Raw genomic sequence first — 21,321 nt, forward strand, 5'->3', positions numbered from 1 at the left:
TGGACAAATAATCAAACTGCTAATGATTTGCTTTCTAAAAAAGTAACCTTACAACAAACTCAACAAGTCTTACGGAAAGACAATAAGAGTTGGAAAAGGGGATTTTACTTAAACAAGGATGAGGTTATGCTCTTATTTTAACAGAAGAAGTTGAACATCGGTGGATCCCAAAATGAAAAATCCGGCCCTGGAAAGAAGAGGACCTACTTTGATATAGACCCACTGTTTGACCCCCCGGCTTGGAGCCATGTCACTGCTGATCCTTAATCCTGGACTATCTCTATCAAAAATAACCCAAGAAGCACCTTTGCCAACTTGGGGACAGATAGAGAAACTATCTCTAGAGGCAGAGAAGATGGTACATAGAAGAAGACTGCCAGAAACACCAGACAACCTGTTCTTGGCTATGGTCACTTTGCTGACCATGGCGGTAAGTACACAAGCTATAGATAGTCATCACTATTGGACTTACATACCTAATCCTCCCCCGCTGAGACCTGTGACTCTGGAAGATTCACCAGTCCCTTTATTCGTAAATGATTCTGCCTGGCTCCCCGGACCATATGATCAAAATCTTCCTACTAAAAAGGAAGAAGAAGGTTGTCAGTTGGTAAATTATACTGTTGGCTCCAATGCCACTGCTATTTGTATTGGTTTTGGAAGTATTTGTCTTAAAACAGGATATCAAAAATGGCTGTCAGTCATCAAAGAATCAAATGATAGTAAGACTTCCTTCTTTCTCTTAACTGCTCTTACTTTTTTAGAAAAGGAGGAAACTTCCAGCATGATGAATCCACCTGACCTTCATGATTGTATTGCTGAAATTAGCCATGGTATTGAAAATTGGATACAATGGAAATTATGTAAGGGATCAGAAGGTCACTTATTATTAAATGTTACAGAAAGCTCCATTATCAATTGGGGACCCCGAGGAACCCCTAAACTTAAAGAATCTAAAGTGTCTTCCCCATGGGTATATAAAAATAAGGCCCTTATTACTTATGGTAGTCAATCCCTCATATGGCATGGGGCAGGATTTGCCCCTCCATGCCTCGTTTAGATCATTACCCTATTCATAATGAAATATGGAACATACCCATGGCTTAGAAAAAAACTAATCGCTTGGAATGGAGGATATACTGAATATATTTTAAATTACCCAAAAGCTACCTTTAACTTTACAAAAAACTCTACCCACACTATTCAAACTTGTGTAAGAATTCCTTTTGTTTTTATGACTGGACCAGCAAAATATGATCCCAATTTGGGATTAATAACATGTCTTAATTGTTCATTTTATACATGTATAAGTAACACCATTCCTTTTAATGAAAGTTGGCAAAGTATTTATATTCTTAAAACCAGAACTGGCATATGGGTTCAAGTTGATTTACAATGACCTTGGCAAGAAAGCCCTACATTATATGCTATTGAAGGAATATTGTAAAATCTTAAACATATTAAATGTTTTCTGGGATTGCTAATTGCTACCATCTTAGGCACTATAGGGGAGAAGGCAATGGCACCCCACTCCAGTACTGTTGCCTAGAAAATCCCATGGACAGAGGAGCCTGGAAGGCTGCAGTCCATGGGGTCGCTAAGAGTTGGACATGACTGAGCGACTTCACTTTCACTTTCCACTTTCATGCATTAGAGAAGGAAATGGCAACCCACTCCAGTGTCCTTTCCTGGAGAATCCCATGGACGGAGAAGCCTGGTTGGCTGCAGTCCATGGGGTCGCACAGAGTCGGACACAACTGAAGCAACTTAGCAGCAGCAGCAGCAGTAGGCACTATAGATAGCTATTACCACTACGGTAGCCATAGCCGGAGTGGCTCTTCACCAGTCTATACAAACAGTTCATTTTATACAAGAATGGCTTAGGATGCCGACGTCCTTTGGACCACTCAACAAAAAACTGATGGAGAGTTGGCCTCCAAGTGGCCAACCTTCAACAATCTGTTATTTTATTAGGAGATCAACCGGTCAGTTTACAAAAACAGATGAGACTAAAATGTGATTGGAACTATACTTCCTTTTGTGTAACAGCTTACAAATATAATAAGACACAATTCAATTGGGATAAAGTTAAACAACATCTATTGAACCAAGGTAATATTTCTGTAGATATTCAAGACTTACAACAAGATATATTAAAAGCTTTTAATAAACATCTCGATGTAATTACTGGATCAGATTTTCTTGATAAGTTGCTGACAATCTTTCTTTTCTTAATCCCTTAAAACAGATCAAAACATTTGGATATGGAATTGCTCTGGTTATGGGAATGCTATTAATTATGTGTTTGTGTTTCTGCAGACTGGAGAAGAACAATCAAGAGACAACTAAGCCAACAACAGCAACTAGCATTTCTCACCATTTCTCATCATGTGGAAAATCAAAAAGGGGGAGATGTAGGAGACAGGAAGAATAGAAGAAAAGCAGACCCCGGTGAGGGCCACAGAAGGAATTTATAATTATTGATAAACTGGATGCTTTAAGGCATGGGACTCTTGGAACAAGTCCAGAGGGAACAGTTCATAATCTTGAAAACAAGATATGATCCTGGGGACGGGAAACCAACCCCAGACTGTTTCCCATCTGGCCTCTCAGAGTCATATGTTTTTCGTATCTGGAGGAAATCTATAGATAAGAATATTAGTCTTAGTTACTGATTTGTTACTGATTACTGTTTCTTGTTTACCGAAAGGTTAATGATCACTTTGTTCTTTGCCCTGAAGGCCACATGAGTTATTGCTTAAGCCCCTGCACATCCCTTCCTTCGCGGCTGAGAGTATAGCAAAGCCAGCACGGATTCAGTTTCGGCACCTTCACCTGGGAGCGGTGTTGGTCCCCTGATCCTCGCCTTTCACTGAACTCTTGTGTCTTGTTTCTCAGTCTCCCGCTCGCATCACACTTTCGGAAACCCTGCTTGTGGAGCCGGACTCAACAGACTATAAAGAAAGCTGAGCGCTGAAGAATTGATTCTTTTGAACTGTGATATTGGAGTAGACTCTTGAGAATCCCTCGGACTGCAAGGAGATCCAACCAGTCCATCCTAAAAGAAATCAGTCTTGAATGTTCATTGGAAGGACTGATGCTGAAGCTTAAACTCCAATACTTTGGCCATCTGATGCAAAGAACTGACTCGTTGGAAAAGACCCTGATGCTGGGAAAGATTCAAGGCGGGAGGAGAAGGGGAGGACAGAGGATGAGATAGTTGGATGGCATCATCGACTCAATGGGCAGGAGTTTCAGTAAACTCCAGGAGTTGGTGATGGACAGGGAGGCCTGGCTTGCTGCAGTCCATGGGGTCGCAAAGAGTAGGACACGACTGAGCGACTGAACTGAACTGAATATTTACTGAGCATTTATGATTGTTAGGCTCTTTACACGGAGAAGGCAATGGCATCCCACTCCAGTGCTCTTGCCTGGAAAATCCCATGGACGGAGGAGCCTGGTAGGCTGCAGTCCATGGGGTCACTAAGAGTCGGACATGACTGAGTGACTTCACTTTCACTTTTCTCTTTCGTGCATTGGAGAAGGAAATGGCAGCCCACTCTAGTATTCTTGCCTAGAGAATCCCAGGGACAGAGGAGCCTGTTGGGTGCCGTCTACGGGGTCACAAAGAGTCGGACACGACTGACGTGACTTAGCAGCAGCAGGCTCTTTACATGCTTCATCTCACTCATCTCTTACAATATCCCATGGCACAGGTACTTTCATTATCATTTCCAATTTACAGGTGAGAGAAACTGAAATTAAAGAGATTAAATAACTTCTCCAGGGAGCCCCTCGCTCATAAGTGGAAAACTCCATTCTAGTGACGTTCAGAGGCCAGGCAGAGGGGTTAGACATTACCACCTAACACAATTATTCTGTAGGGACCAGGTGCCTGAGCAGTGAGCTCCACGAGCAAGCCCCAGGTGGAAAACTGCACGCCCTGCCGCTCCATCCCCGCCCCGGTCCGGGGTTCCCTCCCCTACCCAGTCCTTTGCCTCCTGCACTCCCTGTGGCCCGAGCATTAACCCCGCCCACTTCTGCCGCCCCGCCCCCAGGCCTGCTCCTGCCCACTGCCCCGCCCCGTTCCCAGATGCCCCTCCCCTCTCCCCGCCCCAGTTTGGGGGCCCTGTCACTCAGTGGCCCCGCCCCTTACCCCGCCCCAACCCGCTGCCTCGCCCCGCCCATCGCCCTGCCGGGCTCTCCCTGAAGCCTACCAGATCTGCGAGCTGAGCGTCTAGGATCGACCTCGCAGACCCGGCGACTCCTCCTCCAGGCCCTGTTTCGGCTTGTCTCGCCTCAGACCCGGCGCTGGAAGTAGGGCGCTGGGTGGGATCCGGGGACTGGAGGCTCGCTGGGTCACGGGGGCCACGGCCACCTTCATCCCCACAAGTGGCCTTGCCAGGCTCCTCACTGGCGCGAGCCCTGAGGGACCCTCTGAGGAGAGGAAACGGGCGCTTGCGGTCACCCCTCAGCCTCAATGTCTCCCTCTGAGCCTCGGGCCTTCAACTCTGAGGAATCGTGTGTGGAGGAAGCCCTAGACGTCCGTGTCCTTGATGCTCGTTGTCTTCTCCTCACACCCCTACCCCCACCCAACCCCAGGGCCTTCCATTCCTCTCCCCTCCCTCCTTCTCGCTCCCCGGAAGGAGTACCCTTCATGGCTCTTCCCCCACCACCCCCGAGCGTCCACTTTCTGCCCCTTCATCCTGCCCTAAAGCTCCCCTTCGCCCACCGCCCTCACTCCTCACCAGGGACCCCTTCCCACGAATTAAGCCCACTCCCTGGCTTCTACTACCACGTATTAATACTATCCTTAGCTTTACGTTGGGCTTCCCTGGTCGCTGAGACAGTGAAGAATCCGCCTGCAATGCGGGAGACCTGGGTTCGATCCCTGTGTCAGGAAGATCCCCTGGAGAAGGAAATGGCAACCCATGCCAGTGTTCTTGCCTGGAACATTCCATGGGCAGAGGAGCCTGGCGGGCTACAGTCCATGGAGTCGTAAACAGTCGGACACGACTGAGTGACTAACACTTTTCTTTCCCTAGCTATAGGTTGCATGAACTCAATTCAACCTACAAATAACTAACTCTCAGGACATTGGGACTTTTGTGAGGGATTTGGGCCGGGGCGGGGGGAGCTGTGGATTTTGTGGGGGATGGGGGATTGGAGGCTCGAGAAAATCAATGTCTCAGGAATACTAAATCACAGGTTTTTTTTTTTTTTCTTTTAAGTTTACTAATAATCATACACGTGGGAGCAATTGAAAAGGACAAACTGGAATTTATTCCAAGATACCAAACACACAGATTAAAAAGGAAGACAGTGGAGCCAAGGCAGACAAAGGCCATACACATTAAAATCTTTAGCCCACCCATTGAGAAATGTGGTTTGGTAGATTGCATAATCACATTTGTTTTGGGTCCAGTGATTTCTTGCGGTGGAAGTGGCATTGATCACCTAAGTTTTTAATTCTGTGGCTGATTTTGTTTTTGTATTTATTTTGGTTCAGTTTTCCCTTTTATTGGAACTTTAAGTAAGAAGCAAAAGGGTGCTTTTCTAGTGGTAGGTTAAGATTATTTATACGTAAGCAATAACTTGATTCTTTGTAAGTCAGTCAAGGTGTCCTGACATTCCTTTGCTAATAATGGAGCCTTATGATGTTACTGAGAATAGTACAGTTTGTAGAAATGTACGAGGCAATGGCACCCCACTCCAGTACTCTTGCCTGGAAAATCCCATGGATGGAGGAGCCTGGAAGGCTGCAGTCCATGGGGTCGCTGAGGGGCGGACAGGACTGAGCGACTTCACTTTCACTTTTCACTTTCATGCATTGGAGAAGGAAATGGCAGCCCACTCCAGTGTTCTTGCCTGGAGAATCCCAGGGACGGGGGAGCCTGGTGGGCTGCCGTCTATGGGGTCACACAGAGTTGGACACGACTGAAGCAACTTAGCAGCAGCAGCATACATTTTTTACCTTTAAGTGAAGGTTTTCTTTTACCATTCTTATTTCAAAACATTTAAATCCGATTCTTTTTTGTTCTTCTCTTCTGATTCTTTTTCTATAGTCTCTTGTTTTCTTAATTTTTCTACTTTATGGTCCTTTGGATTTCCATTATTTTAGCTTCATAAATTAATACATCATTGAGTAAACCATAGTATCTTAAAGAAAACAAAGGAATTCAATACCTGGATATAAATCAATGATCTGACACTTCGCAAACTCAAGTTTTAGAAAAGTGGTTACCTGTGTTTGCTTTTGGAGAAGGAAACAGCAACCCGCCCCAGTATTCATGCCTGGAAAATCCCATGGACCGAGGAGCCTGGTGGGCTATAATCCATGGGGTCGCAAAGAGTCGGACACGACTGAGTGACTTCTGTGTGTGTGTGTGTGTTTGCTTTTCTTAGTTTTTTCCACCTGTGTTATTCTGTTGCTTTCCCCCTATTTCCATTTCCTATTTTTTATTCCCCCCTAGTCTTCCTTCTCTATTTATTTGACCATGTGTGTATGCTAAGTTGCTTGTCCGACTCTTTGCAACCCTATGGACTGTAGCCTGCCAAGCTCTTAGAATTCAAAACCTTTATATAGTATATGTAAAATGTAAGAAGTGCTCAGTGATCAGAATACATTTAAACCAGGTGCTGTACACAGTTTATTAATAGAGTTCTGTCATTAGTTTATAGTTTTGTATTTTAAAGCAGTTTATTTTTATAAGAAAGTAATTTTAATTGAGTAATCTATTAGAAGTTAATGTTATAGAATTAATGAGAAATGGTTTTGCTTACTGTAAAATAGCACTAAAAGTGTTTTATATTCAAATTTAAATATCTTTTCATATTCTCTCTAGTTCATTAAATATTACTAAGGAATACAGGCAACATGTTCTACACACATGTGCTTATGAGTAAGCGAGGGCCATTGGCCAAAATCTGGCTTGCAGCTCACTGGGAGAAGAAACTCACAAAGGCCCATGTATTTGAATGTAATCTAGAGATAACCATTGAAAAAATTCTTTCTCCTAAGGTATGTTATTGATTAAAATTATAGGATGTATTTACTTTGACTTAAGGAGAGGAAAGGAATTAAAAGACATTATACCATGCAATGTATTTCCTAGGAAGTTTTACTACTCAAATGGTCTTCTTTTTTTTTAATTCCTAAGCATTTATCATCTGAAAATAAACATATATTGGTTTCTGTTGGTAATTAACTTTTTAATATGTTTATCATAAATAGATTGGATCCTGAAGGATAAAGGCCATGCTTTATAACTATTTTGTGATTGTTTCTTATTCGCTAACAAAATATTATATACATAGTAGGTACCGAGTGAATATTTCTTAGAAAAATAATGAGTAAATAAATAGGGAGAGTAGAAGGAAAGGAGGATTGAGTATAAATAAAAATATATGTGAAAACTTCATTAAACAAAGCACTATATCCATTATAAAATAGTTACAAGTTACTAGAATTTGCATTAAAATATTATTTTAATATTTGTATAGGTTAGGTATTTTTCTTCTTAAGAGGATGAATTATGGATTATATATTCAATATATAATATTCAATATATAATATATATTCAATTATATATTGAAAACTTACCATGTGCCAGGCACTAGGCTAGACTTTAATTTTTTTTAGTTTGCTTAACCTCAGTGAATGTGGTATTTAAGAGCATGAACTTCTGAGTTGGTCAAATTTAATTTCTGCACCATCGCTTAATAGTTTTGTTACTTAGGCATGCTGTTTATCACGTCAGAGTCTCAGTTTTTTCTTCTGTAAATAGAAGTTGTTGTCAAAATTAAATAAATTGATATATGAAAAGCTCTTAGGATAATTCCTGGCACAAAACAAGTGTATAATAAATTGTAGTCATTATTAGTAAATTGAAATTCAGGAAGGTTAAATGACAGCCTCAGCAACTGAGCCAAGGCTTGAACACAAGTCTGCCTGACTCCAAAGTTTATGTTGTTTTCATAAAATCAACAATAGCATATTTCATTTAAATGCCACATTAGATTATCTTCACTGAATAAAAAAGTTAATCATTTTACAAGGTAAAAGTTAAATGATTTACTTTAAATAAGAATACAAAATATCTGCTTTTTAAAGAGAAGAAATTCTTATGATTTTATAATTTTCAGAGAACAGAGTTTATAAATCTAATTTTTAATATTCTAATACTTTTAAAATTATTGAAAGGTGAAAATTGCACTGCGAACTTCAGGACACCTTCTTTTGGGAGTTGTTCGAATCTATAATAGGAAGGCAAAATATCTTTTGGCAGATTGCAGTGAAGCCTTGCTTAAAATGAAGATGACATTTCGCCCAGGTATAAGTGTGATATTGATTTGTCTCACTTGTTTTTTTTTCCCTTTTGCATTTTTAGTTTGGGTGGGCTCTTTTAATTGTTGATACTCTATGATTCCAGGGTGGGTATAATGAATGGAAAACTTCCTTTTGACTGAAACTTAGTTTCCATGGTTAAGAACAAATTATATTATTTTCCCTGCTCTTTTACTGTGTAAAATCCGGCAAGAGGTTATACTTTCAAAAACTTGAAATGTTCTTGCATATTTACATAAGAAATATATTTAAAGCTACCACAGTTGTATAATAAATATATTTAAAGCTACCACAGTTGTATAAGAAATATATTTAAAGCTACCACAGTTGTATAAGAAACTCTGATATTCAGTTTTAATGGGTTTCTTTGTTTGCCATATCTGTTTTTGCCTTTATGAGATAAATTAGAAATAATGTATTGATAGAACCTAGGTATCAATAATTGTCATTGTTTTCAGAATTCTGAAGACTCTTAAGTAGCACACTGTTTATGAAATATTATAGAAAATCTCGAGGCATCCCAAAGTGCTCGAGATTTATATGTGTCATACATAGAATGTCTTCAACTTTTAATTTAATTTTAATTTTACCACTTTCATAATTTTCCACCTTGTATTACGTTTATTTAAGTACAGACCTTGCCTCTCACACCAGTCTGCAAGCTCCTTGAAGGCAATATCTTTGTGATATTTATTTTCTGAATCACTTATAGTACTTGTCTCAGTCCCATGTAAATAGTGTTCCCTCAATTAGTATTGGTGAGTCAAGATTGACAAGGTTTGTTTTTTTTCTTTATTTAAAATATTTGTAGAACCTCTAGATAGAGTTATAGTCATATCAAATGTGGTTCACTTATATATTCCATAAATATTTATTGAGCTCATACTTTGTGTGAAACACTATGTTAGGTTCTGGTGTACAAAGACAAGACAGTGTCCCTTTTGGCCTAGTGAGGAAATCAGATAATGAAAAAGATATTTTTAAAATTATTATAATAATTATAGATTGTGCTATGAAGGAATATAAAGAGTACTACCACAGAAAATAACAGACATGTATTTTAGTTAGGCAAGTTGGGAAAAGCATTTCTGAGTAGATAGAATTTAAGCTTAGACTTGAAGAATGAGAAGTATCCAGCCATATAAGACATCCCTAAAGGACTAGCATTCTGGGCAGAGGGAACTGCAGGAACAAAGGTCTTGAGGTAGTAAAGTGCTTGACTCATTCAAAGAGCAAAAAGACCTGTACGTTTGGAGTAGAGTGAGTAGCGCAAAGTGTTGTTAGATCATGCCTACAGATTTTGTAGGGGTGCAGGGCCCTGTTTAGAAATTTAAATTTTATTTAAGTGCACTAGGGAAGTCACTGAGTCATTTTAAGTTTGAGGGTGATCTGACCTAATTACATATTTAATATATCACTTGCCATTTTGTAGAGAATGAACTGAAGAGGGATAGGAGCAGATACAGGGAAATGAGTTAGGAGACTTAACAGTCCAGTGAGAGAAAGTAGAGATTTAGTTTATTGAATGTGGGGTTTTTATTTGTTTCTTTTTTTTTTTTTTTTTTCTCATTTTCAGGATTGGTTGACCTTCCAAAGGAGAGTTTTGAAGCAGCATACAGTACTATCACATTGCCCGAAGAATTTCATGATTTTGATACCCAGACTATGAAGTAAATTATTTTATTTTTTTCCTTCCTTTTGATTTTCCTGGTAATTTATTGTTTACATTTTCAGATTTCACGAATACGAATAGAACATAGTTAATAGCTGAATTACTCATGTAGTTGACAAAGACTTAAATTTAGTGTGAAATTTCAAAGTAGAACACCAAAAATGTATCATTATGTTTGCTGAATATAGTTTGCAGTATTAACAGTACAGTCATTCATTCAATATTTGTTGAGTGCCTTCCATATGCCAAGCACTGTTATAGGCACTGAGGAGGTAACAATGAATAAAACACTGTTCCTGGTTACATGAATCTCATGTTTTAGTTGGGGAGAGACAGATAATAAAATAAACAAGTAAATACACAGTATACTAGGAGATGATCAACATTATGGAGAGAAACACAAAATAAAGTATCAGAAAGGTCTAGAAAGGCTTTACTGATAAGCTCTGAACAGAAACCTGAAAGAAATGAAGGAACAAGTTATTCAGTAATGTGGGAAAGAAAGTTCCACATAAATCAAATGAAAAAACTCTAAGGCGGAGCGTGTTGGATCTGTTCAAAGAACAGCAAGGAGGCAAGGAGACTGGAGTGGAGTAAATGAAAGGCCCAAGTTGTAGAATATGAGGTCAGAGAAGTAGCTGGGGTGCAGATGACAGAGGGTGTTGTAGGCTATAATAAGGGCTTGTACTCAGATGGGGAGCACAGGAGGGTTTTGAACAGATTAAGTGAATGGATCTGACTTGACTTCAACATGCTTCCCTCTGGCTACTTACTATAAGGGGGAAAGGGAGGAAGCACAGAGCCTGTGAAAAAATTGTTGCAGTAAGAAATTAGATGAGAGATGGCAGTCTCTGTGATCAGCTTTTAGTCTTCATTTTACCCAGATGGTGTTTGCTAAGGATTGGATATGGCTTTAAGAGAAAGAGAAAAGTGAAGTTGACTGTATGATTTCTGGTATGAGAATGGAGTTATCCATTTAATAAAATTAGGATAACTAGAGAATGGCATGGAGAAGGCAATGGTACCCCACTCCAGTACTCTTGCTTGGAAAATCCCATGGACGGAGGAGCCTGTTAGGCTGCAATCCATGGGGTTGCTAAGAGTCGGACACGACTGAGCAACTTCACTTTCACTTTTCACTTTCATGCATAGGAGAAGGAAATGGCAGCCCACTCCAGTGTTCTTGCCTGGAGAATCCCAGGCACGAGGGAGCCTGGTGGGCTGCCGTCTATGGGGTCGCACAGAGTCGGACACGACTGAAGTGACTTAGTATAGCATAGAGAATGGCAAGCTTAAAGGGGCAAGGTAAAGGAAAGTAAATTAGGTTTTGGACATAAGTTTTGAGATGACTGTTACACATCCAAGACAGCAGGTAGGTAGTTGAATATGTGAATCTGAAATTCAGGAAAGATGTTTGATGGGATATATAAATTTGATGGGATATATTTGAGAGTTGTGAGTATTGATAGCTTACGGTGAACAGTGTCAGATTCGTGATCTCCAAAGAAGATTTAACTTCCGGGACCAGGGACCAGGCTTGATCACTCAAGAGCTTTTGTATAGCAGAGTTTTATTAAAGTGAAAAGGGACAGAGAAACCTTTTGACATAGACATCAGAAGGGGGCCGAGAATGCCCCACTCACTAGTCTTCAGCAAGGGAATTATATACTTTTTAATTAGTTATTATAATAAATCAAAAGAAAGTCTCAAGTTTGTGAAAATTTTACCAGACCCACTCCCACAATTTATACTTTAGGATAACAGGATTAGAATTTAACAGTAGAAAGATCCTACTAGACCCACTTCCATAATTTACATTTTAAGATATCAGGATTAGTCAGAAGGTTTTCAGGAAGGAGAAACTGTCCTCAAGCAGGATACATTGTTGTTATATAATCCCTAGTACAGAGTTTAAACTGAGTAATTATCAGTTCCCGGCTTAAAGAAAAAAAACATTTTATGTGACTAAGACTAAGGAATGTAGAGAAAAAAAGTTTGTCCTTTCCTCCTCCTTGAGAGTTCCAAACCCCCATCTACTCCTTGAGAGCCTCAGACCCCTTTCTCCTCCTCCGGGAACCCGGACTTCTTATCAACCTGCCTAGAAATTGACTCTCAATATGTGGATGGAACTTGAACCATAAGTCATAAGAGATCCCTAAAGGCATAAGTGTAGATTTTAAAGAGAGGGGAAGGAAGGAGAGAAAGTGGGGGGACGAGAGCAATCTGAAGACTGAATATTAAGTCATTCCTATTAGTTAATAGTCTGGGAGATGAGGAAGAACTAATAAAGGAAATGGAAAAGGAGCAACCAATGAGGCAGGAAGAAAATCAAGATACACTAGTGTAGCAGAGGTCAGTAGTTATTGCAGAGGTCAAGAGGAGAACGTGTTCCATGAGGAAGGGAGTGAACATCTATTTCAAATGCTGTTGATTATGGTGAGTAAATTAAGGATTGAGAATTGCTGGTTGGATTTGACAACCTGAAGACGATATGCATGTATAATAAACTAATGTTTGTAAGTAATACTATTGAGAAAATTCTTTATTTTTGTAATAAAACCTGTTTTTTAAAGGATTTTGTTTGTTTTTCAGTATACTTCAGAATCACTGTGTTCTGTTCACATTTCCCTCAATCTTGTATTTCTCCATAGTGCTATTGATGTTTCAGAATGCTCTATTCAGAACCAAAGCAAACCAGAAGAAATCACACTTAGAGAAGATTATGGCAATGATCTACTTTTCCACGCTGGAAGCTTTGGTGAGAATATTTGAGAAATTAAAACTACAAGTCATAATCAGCTATATTTTCATTTTTGTTGTATAAATAAAACAATGCCAAAGCTACTTCTATGCCAGTAGAACTATCTGTAGAATGAGTTTTTGATATATAGATTTAATCCCTGCAATGAGTTTATCTTTGCCTTTTTCTACTATAGGTGTCAAATGTCAAGACTCAGTCTTAACCTTTATTTCCCTTCTCAGTGTACAACCATTTATTGAATATCTACTATATGTCAAATACTATCACAGGCTGGGCAATACAGAGTTTAAAGAAATATTTCCTGCCTTCAAGGAACTTCAGGCTGGGAGAGAGACAAACAAATAAACAGTTGTTACAGTTAACATGTACACAAGGCTTTACATGTGTGCTGCATACAGAGTCTTTTAAATATATTTTTTTTAAATATGATATCAATAACAAGGTTTTAAAATAGCTTGGGAATGAGGAGGAAATACACTAAATATACATTGATTGGGAAATAGAAACTAATGTATTTTCGAATTGAAGTTATATGGTGTAATTTAACTTTATAGTATTTGTTGTTTTTTGTGGCATTTACCACTCTCTGACTTGTATCATGACATTTATTATATTGGTTTGTATTATTCTGAAAACTCCATGAGGGTAAGATCTGTGTCATATTCATCTTAAATTTTCTTAATGCTCAAAGCAGTGAGCATAGGAGAAGGATGGCCTAAACCTGTCTTAGATGGAGGAGGGTGGTCAGGGTAGTAATGCTTGAGCTACATCGTAACCTCCGCTTTTCATCCTGACTCTTCTTCCATAACTCTTATGATCTATAGCTGTGTTTCTCAAATGAGCTATGGCGAAGGACCAACTTTATACTTTGTCAATTTCTGATCTGTCATGGAGTGATACTTTTGTAAAATATAATAAAATGAATTACTAGAAAACTTAAAAAAATTTTAAATCAACATAATAAGCCTCACGTTTTTGTTATTAGAGCCAACATATATAAAATTACTCTATGATGTTATGTTAAAACTTTGTAAACATTTACCTCTAATTTGTATATTTACTCTGTTGTGGATCATCACCGTCCACAGACCCTACTTTGAGTAGCACACATCTCTTACTGGCTGTTACCCCAAACCTTGAAATCTAACACATTGGTAGAGTTAATCATGGTTCTTACTGCCTAAGACACTCTATGTACATTTCCCTGTAAATGCTCTTCAGTGCTGAAACTTTAGGATCACTTTTAACTATGCTTTCTATAAGCTTCATTCCAGTGTCAATTTTTTTTTTAGAAAGTTGGACATGTCTCTCAGTCTCTTCCCACATTTTATACATCTGTGCAAGAGCAGTTGTCCTCAAATTCCATTTGTTTTTCCGTCACATTTCTTTTAAGTGCCTTGGGTCCCTATAACTAACTGATAGATACTTCTGCCTATCCTCAAGGCACTCTACCAGTTTATCATCATCTTTATTCTATTAACTTTATTGTACCTTAATACAGACTTTTTGCTCCAGTCAAGCAAATGTCTTACTAGTCACCCAATACAATTTAATTGTTCTCAGTTCTGTCTTCCTCTACAGTTCAAGAAGGTGGGAAAAGTATCTTCAGAGTAGACTGACAGACCTGGGTTTGAATCTGAGCTTCCTCTGTTGATTTGCTGGGTGATATTGGGCAGATCGCCTAACTCATCTGAGCCTTACTGCCCTATTCATAAAATTTGGATATTACTAGCAACATCGTAGAGTTATGTCCTTTATTTTCTCCTTCAGTACTTTCTGCCAATAAGGAACTTTTCTCTCCTTCAAACACTAGCTCAAACCTAATGTCCTCTAAGAAATGTTTAATATAATTTCATCCTATTCTGGATTATAAAATAAGAGTGACCCCAAGACTGTTTCCTTAATTTTTTGGTGTAATCTCAGGTTCTCATGATGCTCAGTGCTCAGAATATAGTGCTGTTCATAAATGTTATTGTTGTATTGACCAAGACAAATTTTTCTTTTGGAGGCTACCAAGGCGTACCTGGAAGATGAGAACAATATTTTTAGTTCTTTGGAAAAGAATCTCTTCTATTGAGCAAATCTTTAGTCCAGTGCAGTGAAAGTTGCCTTTTTTAGCTCTTTCTAGAAGAGATGTGGGTCTTCCAGTGATATTTCATAATTTTCTTTATCAGTTAGCATTAATGTGGGTTGTTAGATGAAGGGAAGAGAGGACCAACCTCTAACCTCTAGGATTTCGGACTGCTAGATTCTCATCTCTGAGGTTCAGACTTCTGGACCAAGAGACTCAAACCCAAGAAAGGGAAGGTATATGCATGTACTGACAGTCAATCTGGAAGCAGGTCTGTTTGAAGCAGGGAGTTAATTTTATCTGCTGCTGTCAGTGTCTTAAGAATTTTTTGTCATAAGTCTCCATTTTGGCAGAATTCTAACACTGATACGAAGACCATCTTTGCTGGGTTCAGATCCTGGCTCTATCACTTATTAGGGTATGGCTGTGGGCAAGTTATAAAACCTTTCTGTGGATGTTTCCTTGTCTGTACAATGAGGACTGTAGTAGTATCCTCTACTACATGATACATAATATATAGTAGAGGATACTATTACAGGCTTCCCTGGTGGCTCAGAGGTTAAAGCCTCTGCCTGCAATGTGGGAGACCTGGGTTTGATCCCTGGGTCGGGAAGATCCCCTGGAGAAAGACATGGCAACCCACTCCAGTATTCTTGCCTGGAGAATCCCATGGACGGAGGAGCCTGGTGGGCTACAGTCCATGAGGTCGCAAAGAGTCGGACATGACTGAGTGACTTCACTTCACTTCACTACATAATATGATGCACAGATGGTGTGATCACTGACCTAGAGCCAGACATCCTGGAATGTGAAGTCAAGTGGGCCTTAGAAAGCATCACTACGAACAAAGCTAGTGGAGGTGATGGAATTCCAGTTGAGCTCTTTCAAATCCTGAAAGATGATGCCGTGAAAGTGCTGCACTCAATATGCCAGCAAATTTGGAAGACTCAGCAGTGGCCACGGGACTGGAAAAGGTCAGTTTTCATTCCAATCCCAAAGAAAGACAATGCCAAAGAATGCTCAAACTACTGCACAATTGCACTCATCTCACACACTAGTAAAGTAATGCTCAAAATTCTCCAAGCCAGGCTTCAGCAATATGTGAACCGTGAACTTCCTGATGTTCAAGCTGGTTTTAGAAAAGGCAGAGGAACCAGAGATCAAATTGCCAACATCTGCTGGATCATGGAAAAAGCAAGAGAGTTCCCGAAAAACATCTATTTTTGCTTTATTGACTATGTCAAAGCCTTTGACTGTGTGGATCACAATAAACTGGAAAATTCCAAAAGAGATGGGAATACCAGACCACCTGATCTGCCTCTTGAGAAATTTGTATGCAGGTCAGGAAGCAACAGTGAGAACTGGACATGGAACAACAGACTGGTTCCAAATAGGAAAAGGAGTACGTCAAGGCTGTATATTGTCACCCTGCTTATTTAACTTATATGCAGAGTACATCATGAGAAACGCTGGACTGGAAGAAACACAAGCTGGAATCAAGATTTCTGGGAGAAATATCGATAACCTCAGATATGCAGATGACACCACCCTTATGGCAGAAAGTGAAGAAGAACTCGAAAGCCTCTTGATGAAAGTGAAAGTGGAGAGTGAAAAAGTTGGCTTAAAGCTCAACATTCAGAAAACGAAGATCATGGCATCCGGTCCCATCACTTCATGGGAAATAGATGGGGAAACAGTGGAAACAGTGTCAGACTTTATTTTTGGGGGTTCCAAAATCACTGCAGATGGTGACTGCAGCCATGAAATTAAAAGATGCTTACTTCTTGGAAGGAAAGTTATGACCAACCTAGATAGCATATTCAAAAGCAGAGACATTACTTTGCCAACAAAGGTCCGTCTAGTCAAGGCTATGGTTTTTCCAGTGATCATGTATGGATGTGAGAGTTGGACTGTGAAAAAGGCTGAGCACCGAAGAATTGATGCTTTTGAACTGTGGTGTTGGAGAAGACTCTTGAGAGTCCCTTGGACTGTAAGAAGATCCAACCAGTCCATTCTGAAGGAGATGAGCCCTGGGATTTCTTTGGAAGGAATGATGCTAAAGCTGAAACTCCAGTACTTTGGCCACCTCATGTGAAGAGTTGACTCATTGGAAAAGACTCTGATGCTGGGAGGGATTGAGGGCAGGAGGAGAAGAGGACGACAGAGGATGAGATGGCTGGATGGCATCACTGACTCAATGGACGTGAGTCTGGGTGAACTCCAGGAGTTGGTGATGGACAGGGAGGCCTGGCGTGCTGCGATTCATGGGGTCGCAAAGAGTGGGACACGACTGAGCGACTGAACTGAACTGAACTTATTTTAGCTTACCAGGTGTTCTTTTTTAAGATTTGTTTACTTATTTGGGCTTCCCCGGTATTTCAGCAGTAAAGAATCCAGCTGCAATGCAGGAGACGCAGGAGAATCGGGTTTGTTCCCTGGACTGAGAAGATCCCCAGGAGGAGGGCATGGCAACCCCCTCCAGTATTCTTGTCATGAAAATCCCATGGACAAAGGAACCTGGAGGGCTGCAGTTTCATGGGGTGGCAAAGAGTTGGACATGTGCACACATTTACTCATTTATTTATTTTTGTCTGCACTGGGTCTTCATTGCCATGCAGGCTTTCTCTAGTTAAAGCAAGCGGGGGCTACTCTTCATTGAGGTGAACAGGCTTCTCATTGTGATGGCTTCTTTTGTTGTGGAGCACGGGCTCTAGGGAGTGCAGGCTTCAGTAGTTGTGGTGCTTGGCTTAGTTGCTGCACATGTGGGATCTTCCTGTACCAGGGATTGAACCCATGTCCCCAGCATTGGCAGGAAAATTCTTAACCACTGGACCACCAAGGAAGTCCCAGCTGACCTTGTTTTGTCTTTCTTACTGCTGTATCTCCAACCCCTAGCATATTGCCTAATATCTAGTCGTTCAATAAATACTAAACAATGTTGTAAGCCATTTCTTTAATAGTCTACCTACTTTTCCATTATATAGAAGGCAAACATATTCCTTGTTTTCCAAACCCTCATTTTGGACTACAGAGAAGGCAATGGCACCCCACTCCAGTACTCTTACCTGGAAAATCCCATGGACAGAGGAGCCTGGTGGGCTGCAGTCCAGGGGTCGCACAGAGTCGGACACGACTAAAGCGACTTAGCAGCAGCACCAGCATTTTGGACTAACAACTTAAGCAACTGAAGCTCCACTGTCCTTGAAATAATATGAAATAATACTTGATCAAGCAGGATATGACCCACCTAAAATAGAATAAATAATTCTACTGCCAATAATAATTTTCTGGGAAGTTATTAAACTGTTCCACCACTAAAAACTCAATCCTAGTATTTTGGCAGTTTTTCCTCATTATTTTGGGAAAAACATTAGACTAGAAATCCGGTCTTTACTGATTAGCAGAATGAAATTACTTGAATAATTCAAATAAGTTTTTCTTTTTTATTGAAGTATAGTTGATTTACAGTGTTGTGCCAGTCTCTGCTGTATAGCAAAGTGACTCAGTTTTACACATATAGACTTTTGTTGTTTAATCGCTAAGTTGTGTCTGACTCTTTTGCCACCCCACATGGACTGTAGCCTGCCAGGCTCCTCTGTCCGTGGGATTTCTCAGTCAAGAATGCTGGAGTGAGTTGCCATTTCCTTCTCCAGGGGATCTTCCTGACCCAGGGATCAAACCTACATCTCCTGCATTGCAGGTGGATTCTTTACCACTGAGCCACCTGGGAAGCCCTTACGTTTATATACCTTCTTCTTTTTTTATATATATATATTCTTTTCCATTACGGTTTAACCCCAGGAGATTGGATGTAGTGCCCTGTGCTGTACAGTAGGACTTTGTTGTTTATCCATTCTAAATGTAATAGTTTGCATCTACCAACCCCAAATTCCCAGTCAATCCCTCTCCTTCTCTCTTCCCTTGGCAACCACAAGTCTGATCTCTGTATCTGTGAGTCTATTTTTGTGTTGTAGGTAGGTTCATTTGAGCCATATTTTAGATTCCACATACAAATGATATCATATGGCATATGTCTTTCTTTTTCTGACTTACTTCACTTAGTATGATAATCTCTAGTTTCATTCATGTTGCTGCAAATGGCATTATTTTGTTCTTTTTTAATGGCTGAGTATTAGGTTGGTGTGAAAGTAATTGCAGTTTTGTGTTGTTGAACTTCGCTGTTTGACATTGGCATACATCTTAAATAAATGTGGTTATGTTATACATCATTTTAATGCTCATTTCTTGCTTTGTGGTTTTTTTTTGGCTAATGACTTATTACTTGCTTTTTATTATATACTTATTTTAGACTAGGGAAATGATGTTAGACAGAAAAAGCAAATTAGAGCAATTTTCTTATTTGAGTTCAAAATGGGTTGTGAATCGGTGGAGACAACTCACAACATCAACAACATGTTTGGTCTATAAACTGCTAATGAATGTACAGTGCAGTGATGGTTCAAGAAGTTTTGCAGAGGAGATGAGATGAGGTGAAGATGGGGAGCGTAGAAGCTGGCCATTGGAAGTTGACAATGACCAGTTGAGAGGATGCTGAAGCTGAAGCTCCAATACTTTGGTCACTTGATGCAAAGAGCCGACTCATTGGAAAAGACCCTGATGCTGGGAAAGATTGAGGGAAGGAGAAGAAGGGGGCAACAGAGGATGAGATGGTTGGATGGCTTCATCGACTTAATGGATGTGAGTTTGCGCAAACTCTGGGAGATAGTGAAGGACAGGGGAGCCTGCACCCCATGGCAGTGCTGCAGTCCATGGGGTCACAAAGAGTTGGACACAACTAAGCAACTGAACAACAACAATTGAGGGAATCACTGAAGCTGATCCTCATACAGCTATGTGAAAAGTTGCCAAAGAACTCAACATTGACCGTTCTATGGTCATTCAGCATTTGGAGCAAATTGGAAAGGTGAAAACATCAGTAAGTGGGTACCTCATGAACTTGGTACTTCATGAGCTGACTGAAAATCAAAAAAATCATCATTTTGAAGTGTCATCTTCTCTTAGTCTGTGCAACAAGGAACCATTTCTCGATCAGATTGTGACGTGTGATGAAAAGTGGATTTTATACAACAACTGGCAATGACTAGCTCAGTGTTTGGACCAAGAAGAAGCTCCAAAGCACTTCCCAGAGTCAAACTTGCACCATAAAAAGGTCGTGGTCACTGTTTGGTGGCCTGCTGCCACAGCTTTCTGTATCCTGGTGAAACTATTACATCTGAGAACTATGCTCAGTAAAAAAACGAGATGCACCAAAAACTTCAACACATACAGCCGGCATTGGTCAACAGAAAGGACACAGTTATTCTCCACAACAATGCCTGACCACATATCACACAACCAACACTTCAAAAGTTAAACAAAAAGTTTATTAAGTTTTGCCTCATCCACCATATTCACCTGAACTCTCACCAACCGACCACCACTTCTTCAAGCATCTTAACAACTTTTTGCAGGGAAAATGCATCCACAACCAGCAGGATGCAGAAAATGCTTCCCAAGAGTTTGTCAAATCTCAAAGAACAGATTTTTATGCACAGTGAGGTTTAAGTGATTTTCCCCAACGTCATGGGGCTAGTAAGTGGCTGAACCAGGGTTCCAAGGAGCATTTTGTAAATATTTATTTGGCTGCTCCAGGTCTTAGTTGTAGCATGCAGTATTTAGTTCCCCAATCAGGGATGGCCCAGCCAGGCCCCTTGCATGGTGCCCATGGAGTCCTAGCCACTGGACCACCAGGGAAATTCCAGGGAGCCTTTTGGAAGGGTGCTGACAGTGTGTGGACACTGCCCTGAACCTCCACAATAACTGTCTGCTTTCATCCTCTCAGCACCTCTAGAAAGCTGATACGGTTGTTGAAGCATTTGTCCAAGGTAGGGCAGCTGGAAATGAAAGTCTGATTATCTGAGCTCAGAGTCTCAGGCCACTAAACACCTGCTTACAGATGAGGACACCAGGGCTACAAGAGTTGGTGGTTATGTGAAGTGAATTGAAAGTCACTCAGTCATGTCTGACTCTTTGCGACCCCATTGACTATACAGTCCATGGAATTCTCTAGGCCAGAATACTGGAGTGGGTAGCTGTTCCCTTCTCCAGAGGATCTTTCCAACCCAGGGATCGAATCCAGGTGCCCTGCATTGCAGGCAGAGTCTTTACCATCTGAGCCACCAGGGAAGTCCCCATACAACAACACAAATCAGGCAAAATATACATATATCCCTTCCATCTTGAGCCTCCCTCCCCCCACCCATCCCACTCCTACAGGTCATCACAGAGTGCCAGGCTGGACTCCCTGTGTTGTACAACACCTTCTCATTAGCTATCCATTTTACAAATGAAAGTATTTGTTGACTTTTTAATGACAGCCATTCTGACAATGTGAGGTGGTACCTAACTGTAGTTTTGATTTTTATTTCTCTAATAATTAGTGATGTTGAGAATCTTTTTGTGTGCCTACT

General features: G+C 40.3%; 1 protein-coding gene across 9 annotated transcripts in view; it reads left to right on the forward strand.

Moving 5' to 3' along the window:
* Positions 1-3,588: 3,588 nt before the first annotated feature.
* Positions 3,589-21,321, forward strand: part of RAD21L1 (RAD21 cohesin complex component like 1) — a 40,780-nt gene continuing 23,047 nt past the window's right edge. For 3 of the 9 annotated variants that reach the window (XM_086332644.1, XM_086332647.1, XM_086332648.1), the window contains exons 1-5: positions 4,086-4,317; positions 6,846-7,021; positions 8,204-8,333; positions 9,924-10,017; positions 12,671-12,777. In XM_086332644.1, coding sequence (XP_086188770.1) covers positions 6,878-7,021; positions 8,204-8,333; positions 9,924-10,017; positions 12,671-12,777 — 475 coding nt within the window. In that variant the 5' untranslated portion in view covers positions 4,086-4,317; positions 6,846-6,877. Of the gene's footprint in view, positions 3,717-4,045; positions 4,318-6,845; positions 7,022-8,203; positions 8,334-9,923; positions 10,018-12,670; positions 12,778-21,321 lie in introns of those variants that run through there. The other 6 variants (XM_086332651.1, XM_086332652.1, XM_086332645.1 and 3 more) reach the window with 5 other exon arrangements.

The sequence above is a fragment of the Bos grunniens genome, chromosome 13 (genome assembly GCF_055505025.1).
Source record: "Bos grunniens cultivar Pamir isolate PY7600 chromosome 13, Bosgru_T2T1.0, whole genome shotgun sequence".
NCBI classification, from domain to species: Eukaryota; Metazoa; Chordata; class Mammalia; order Artiodactyla; family Bovidae; genus Bos; species Bos grunniens.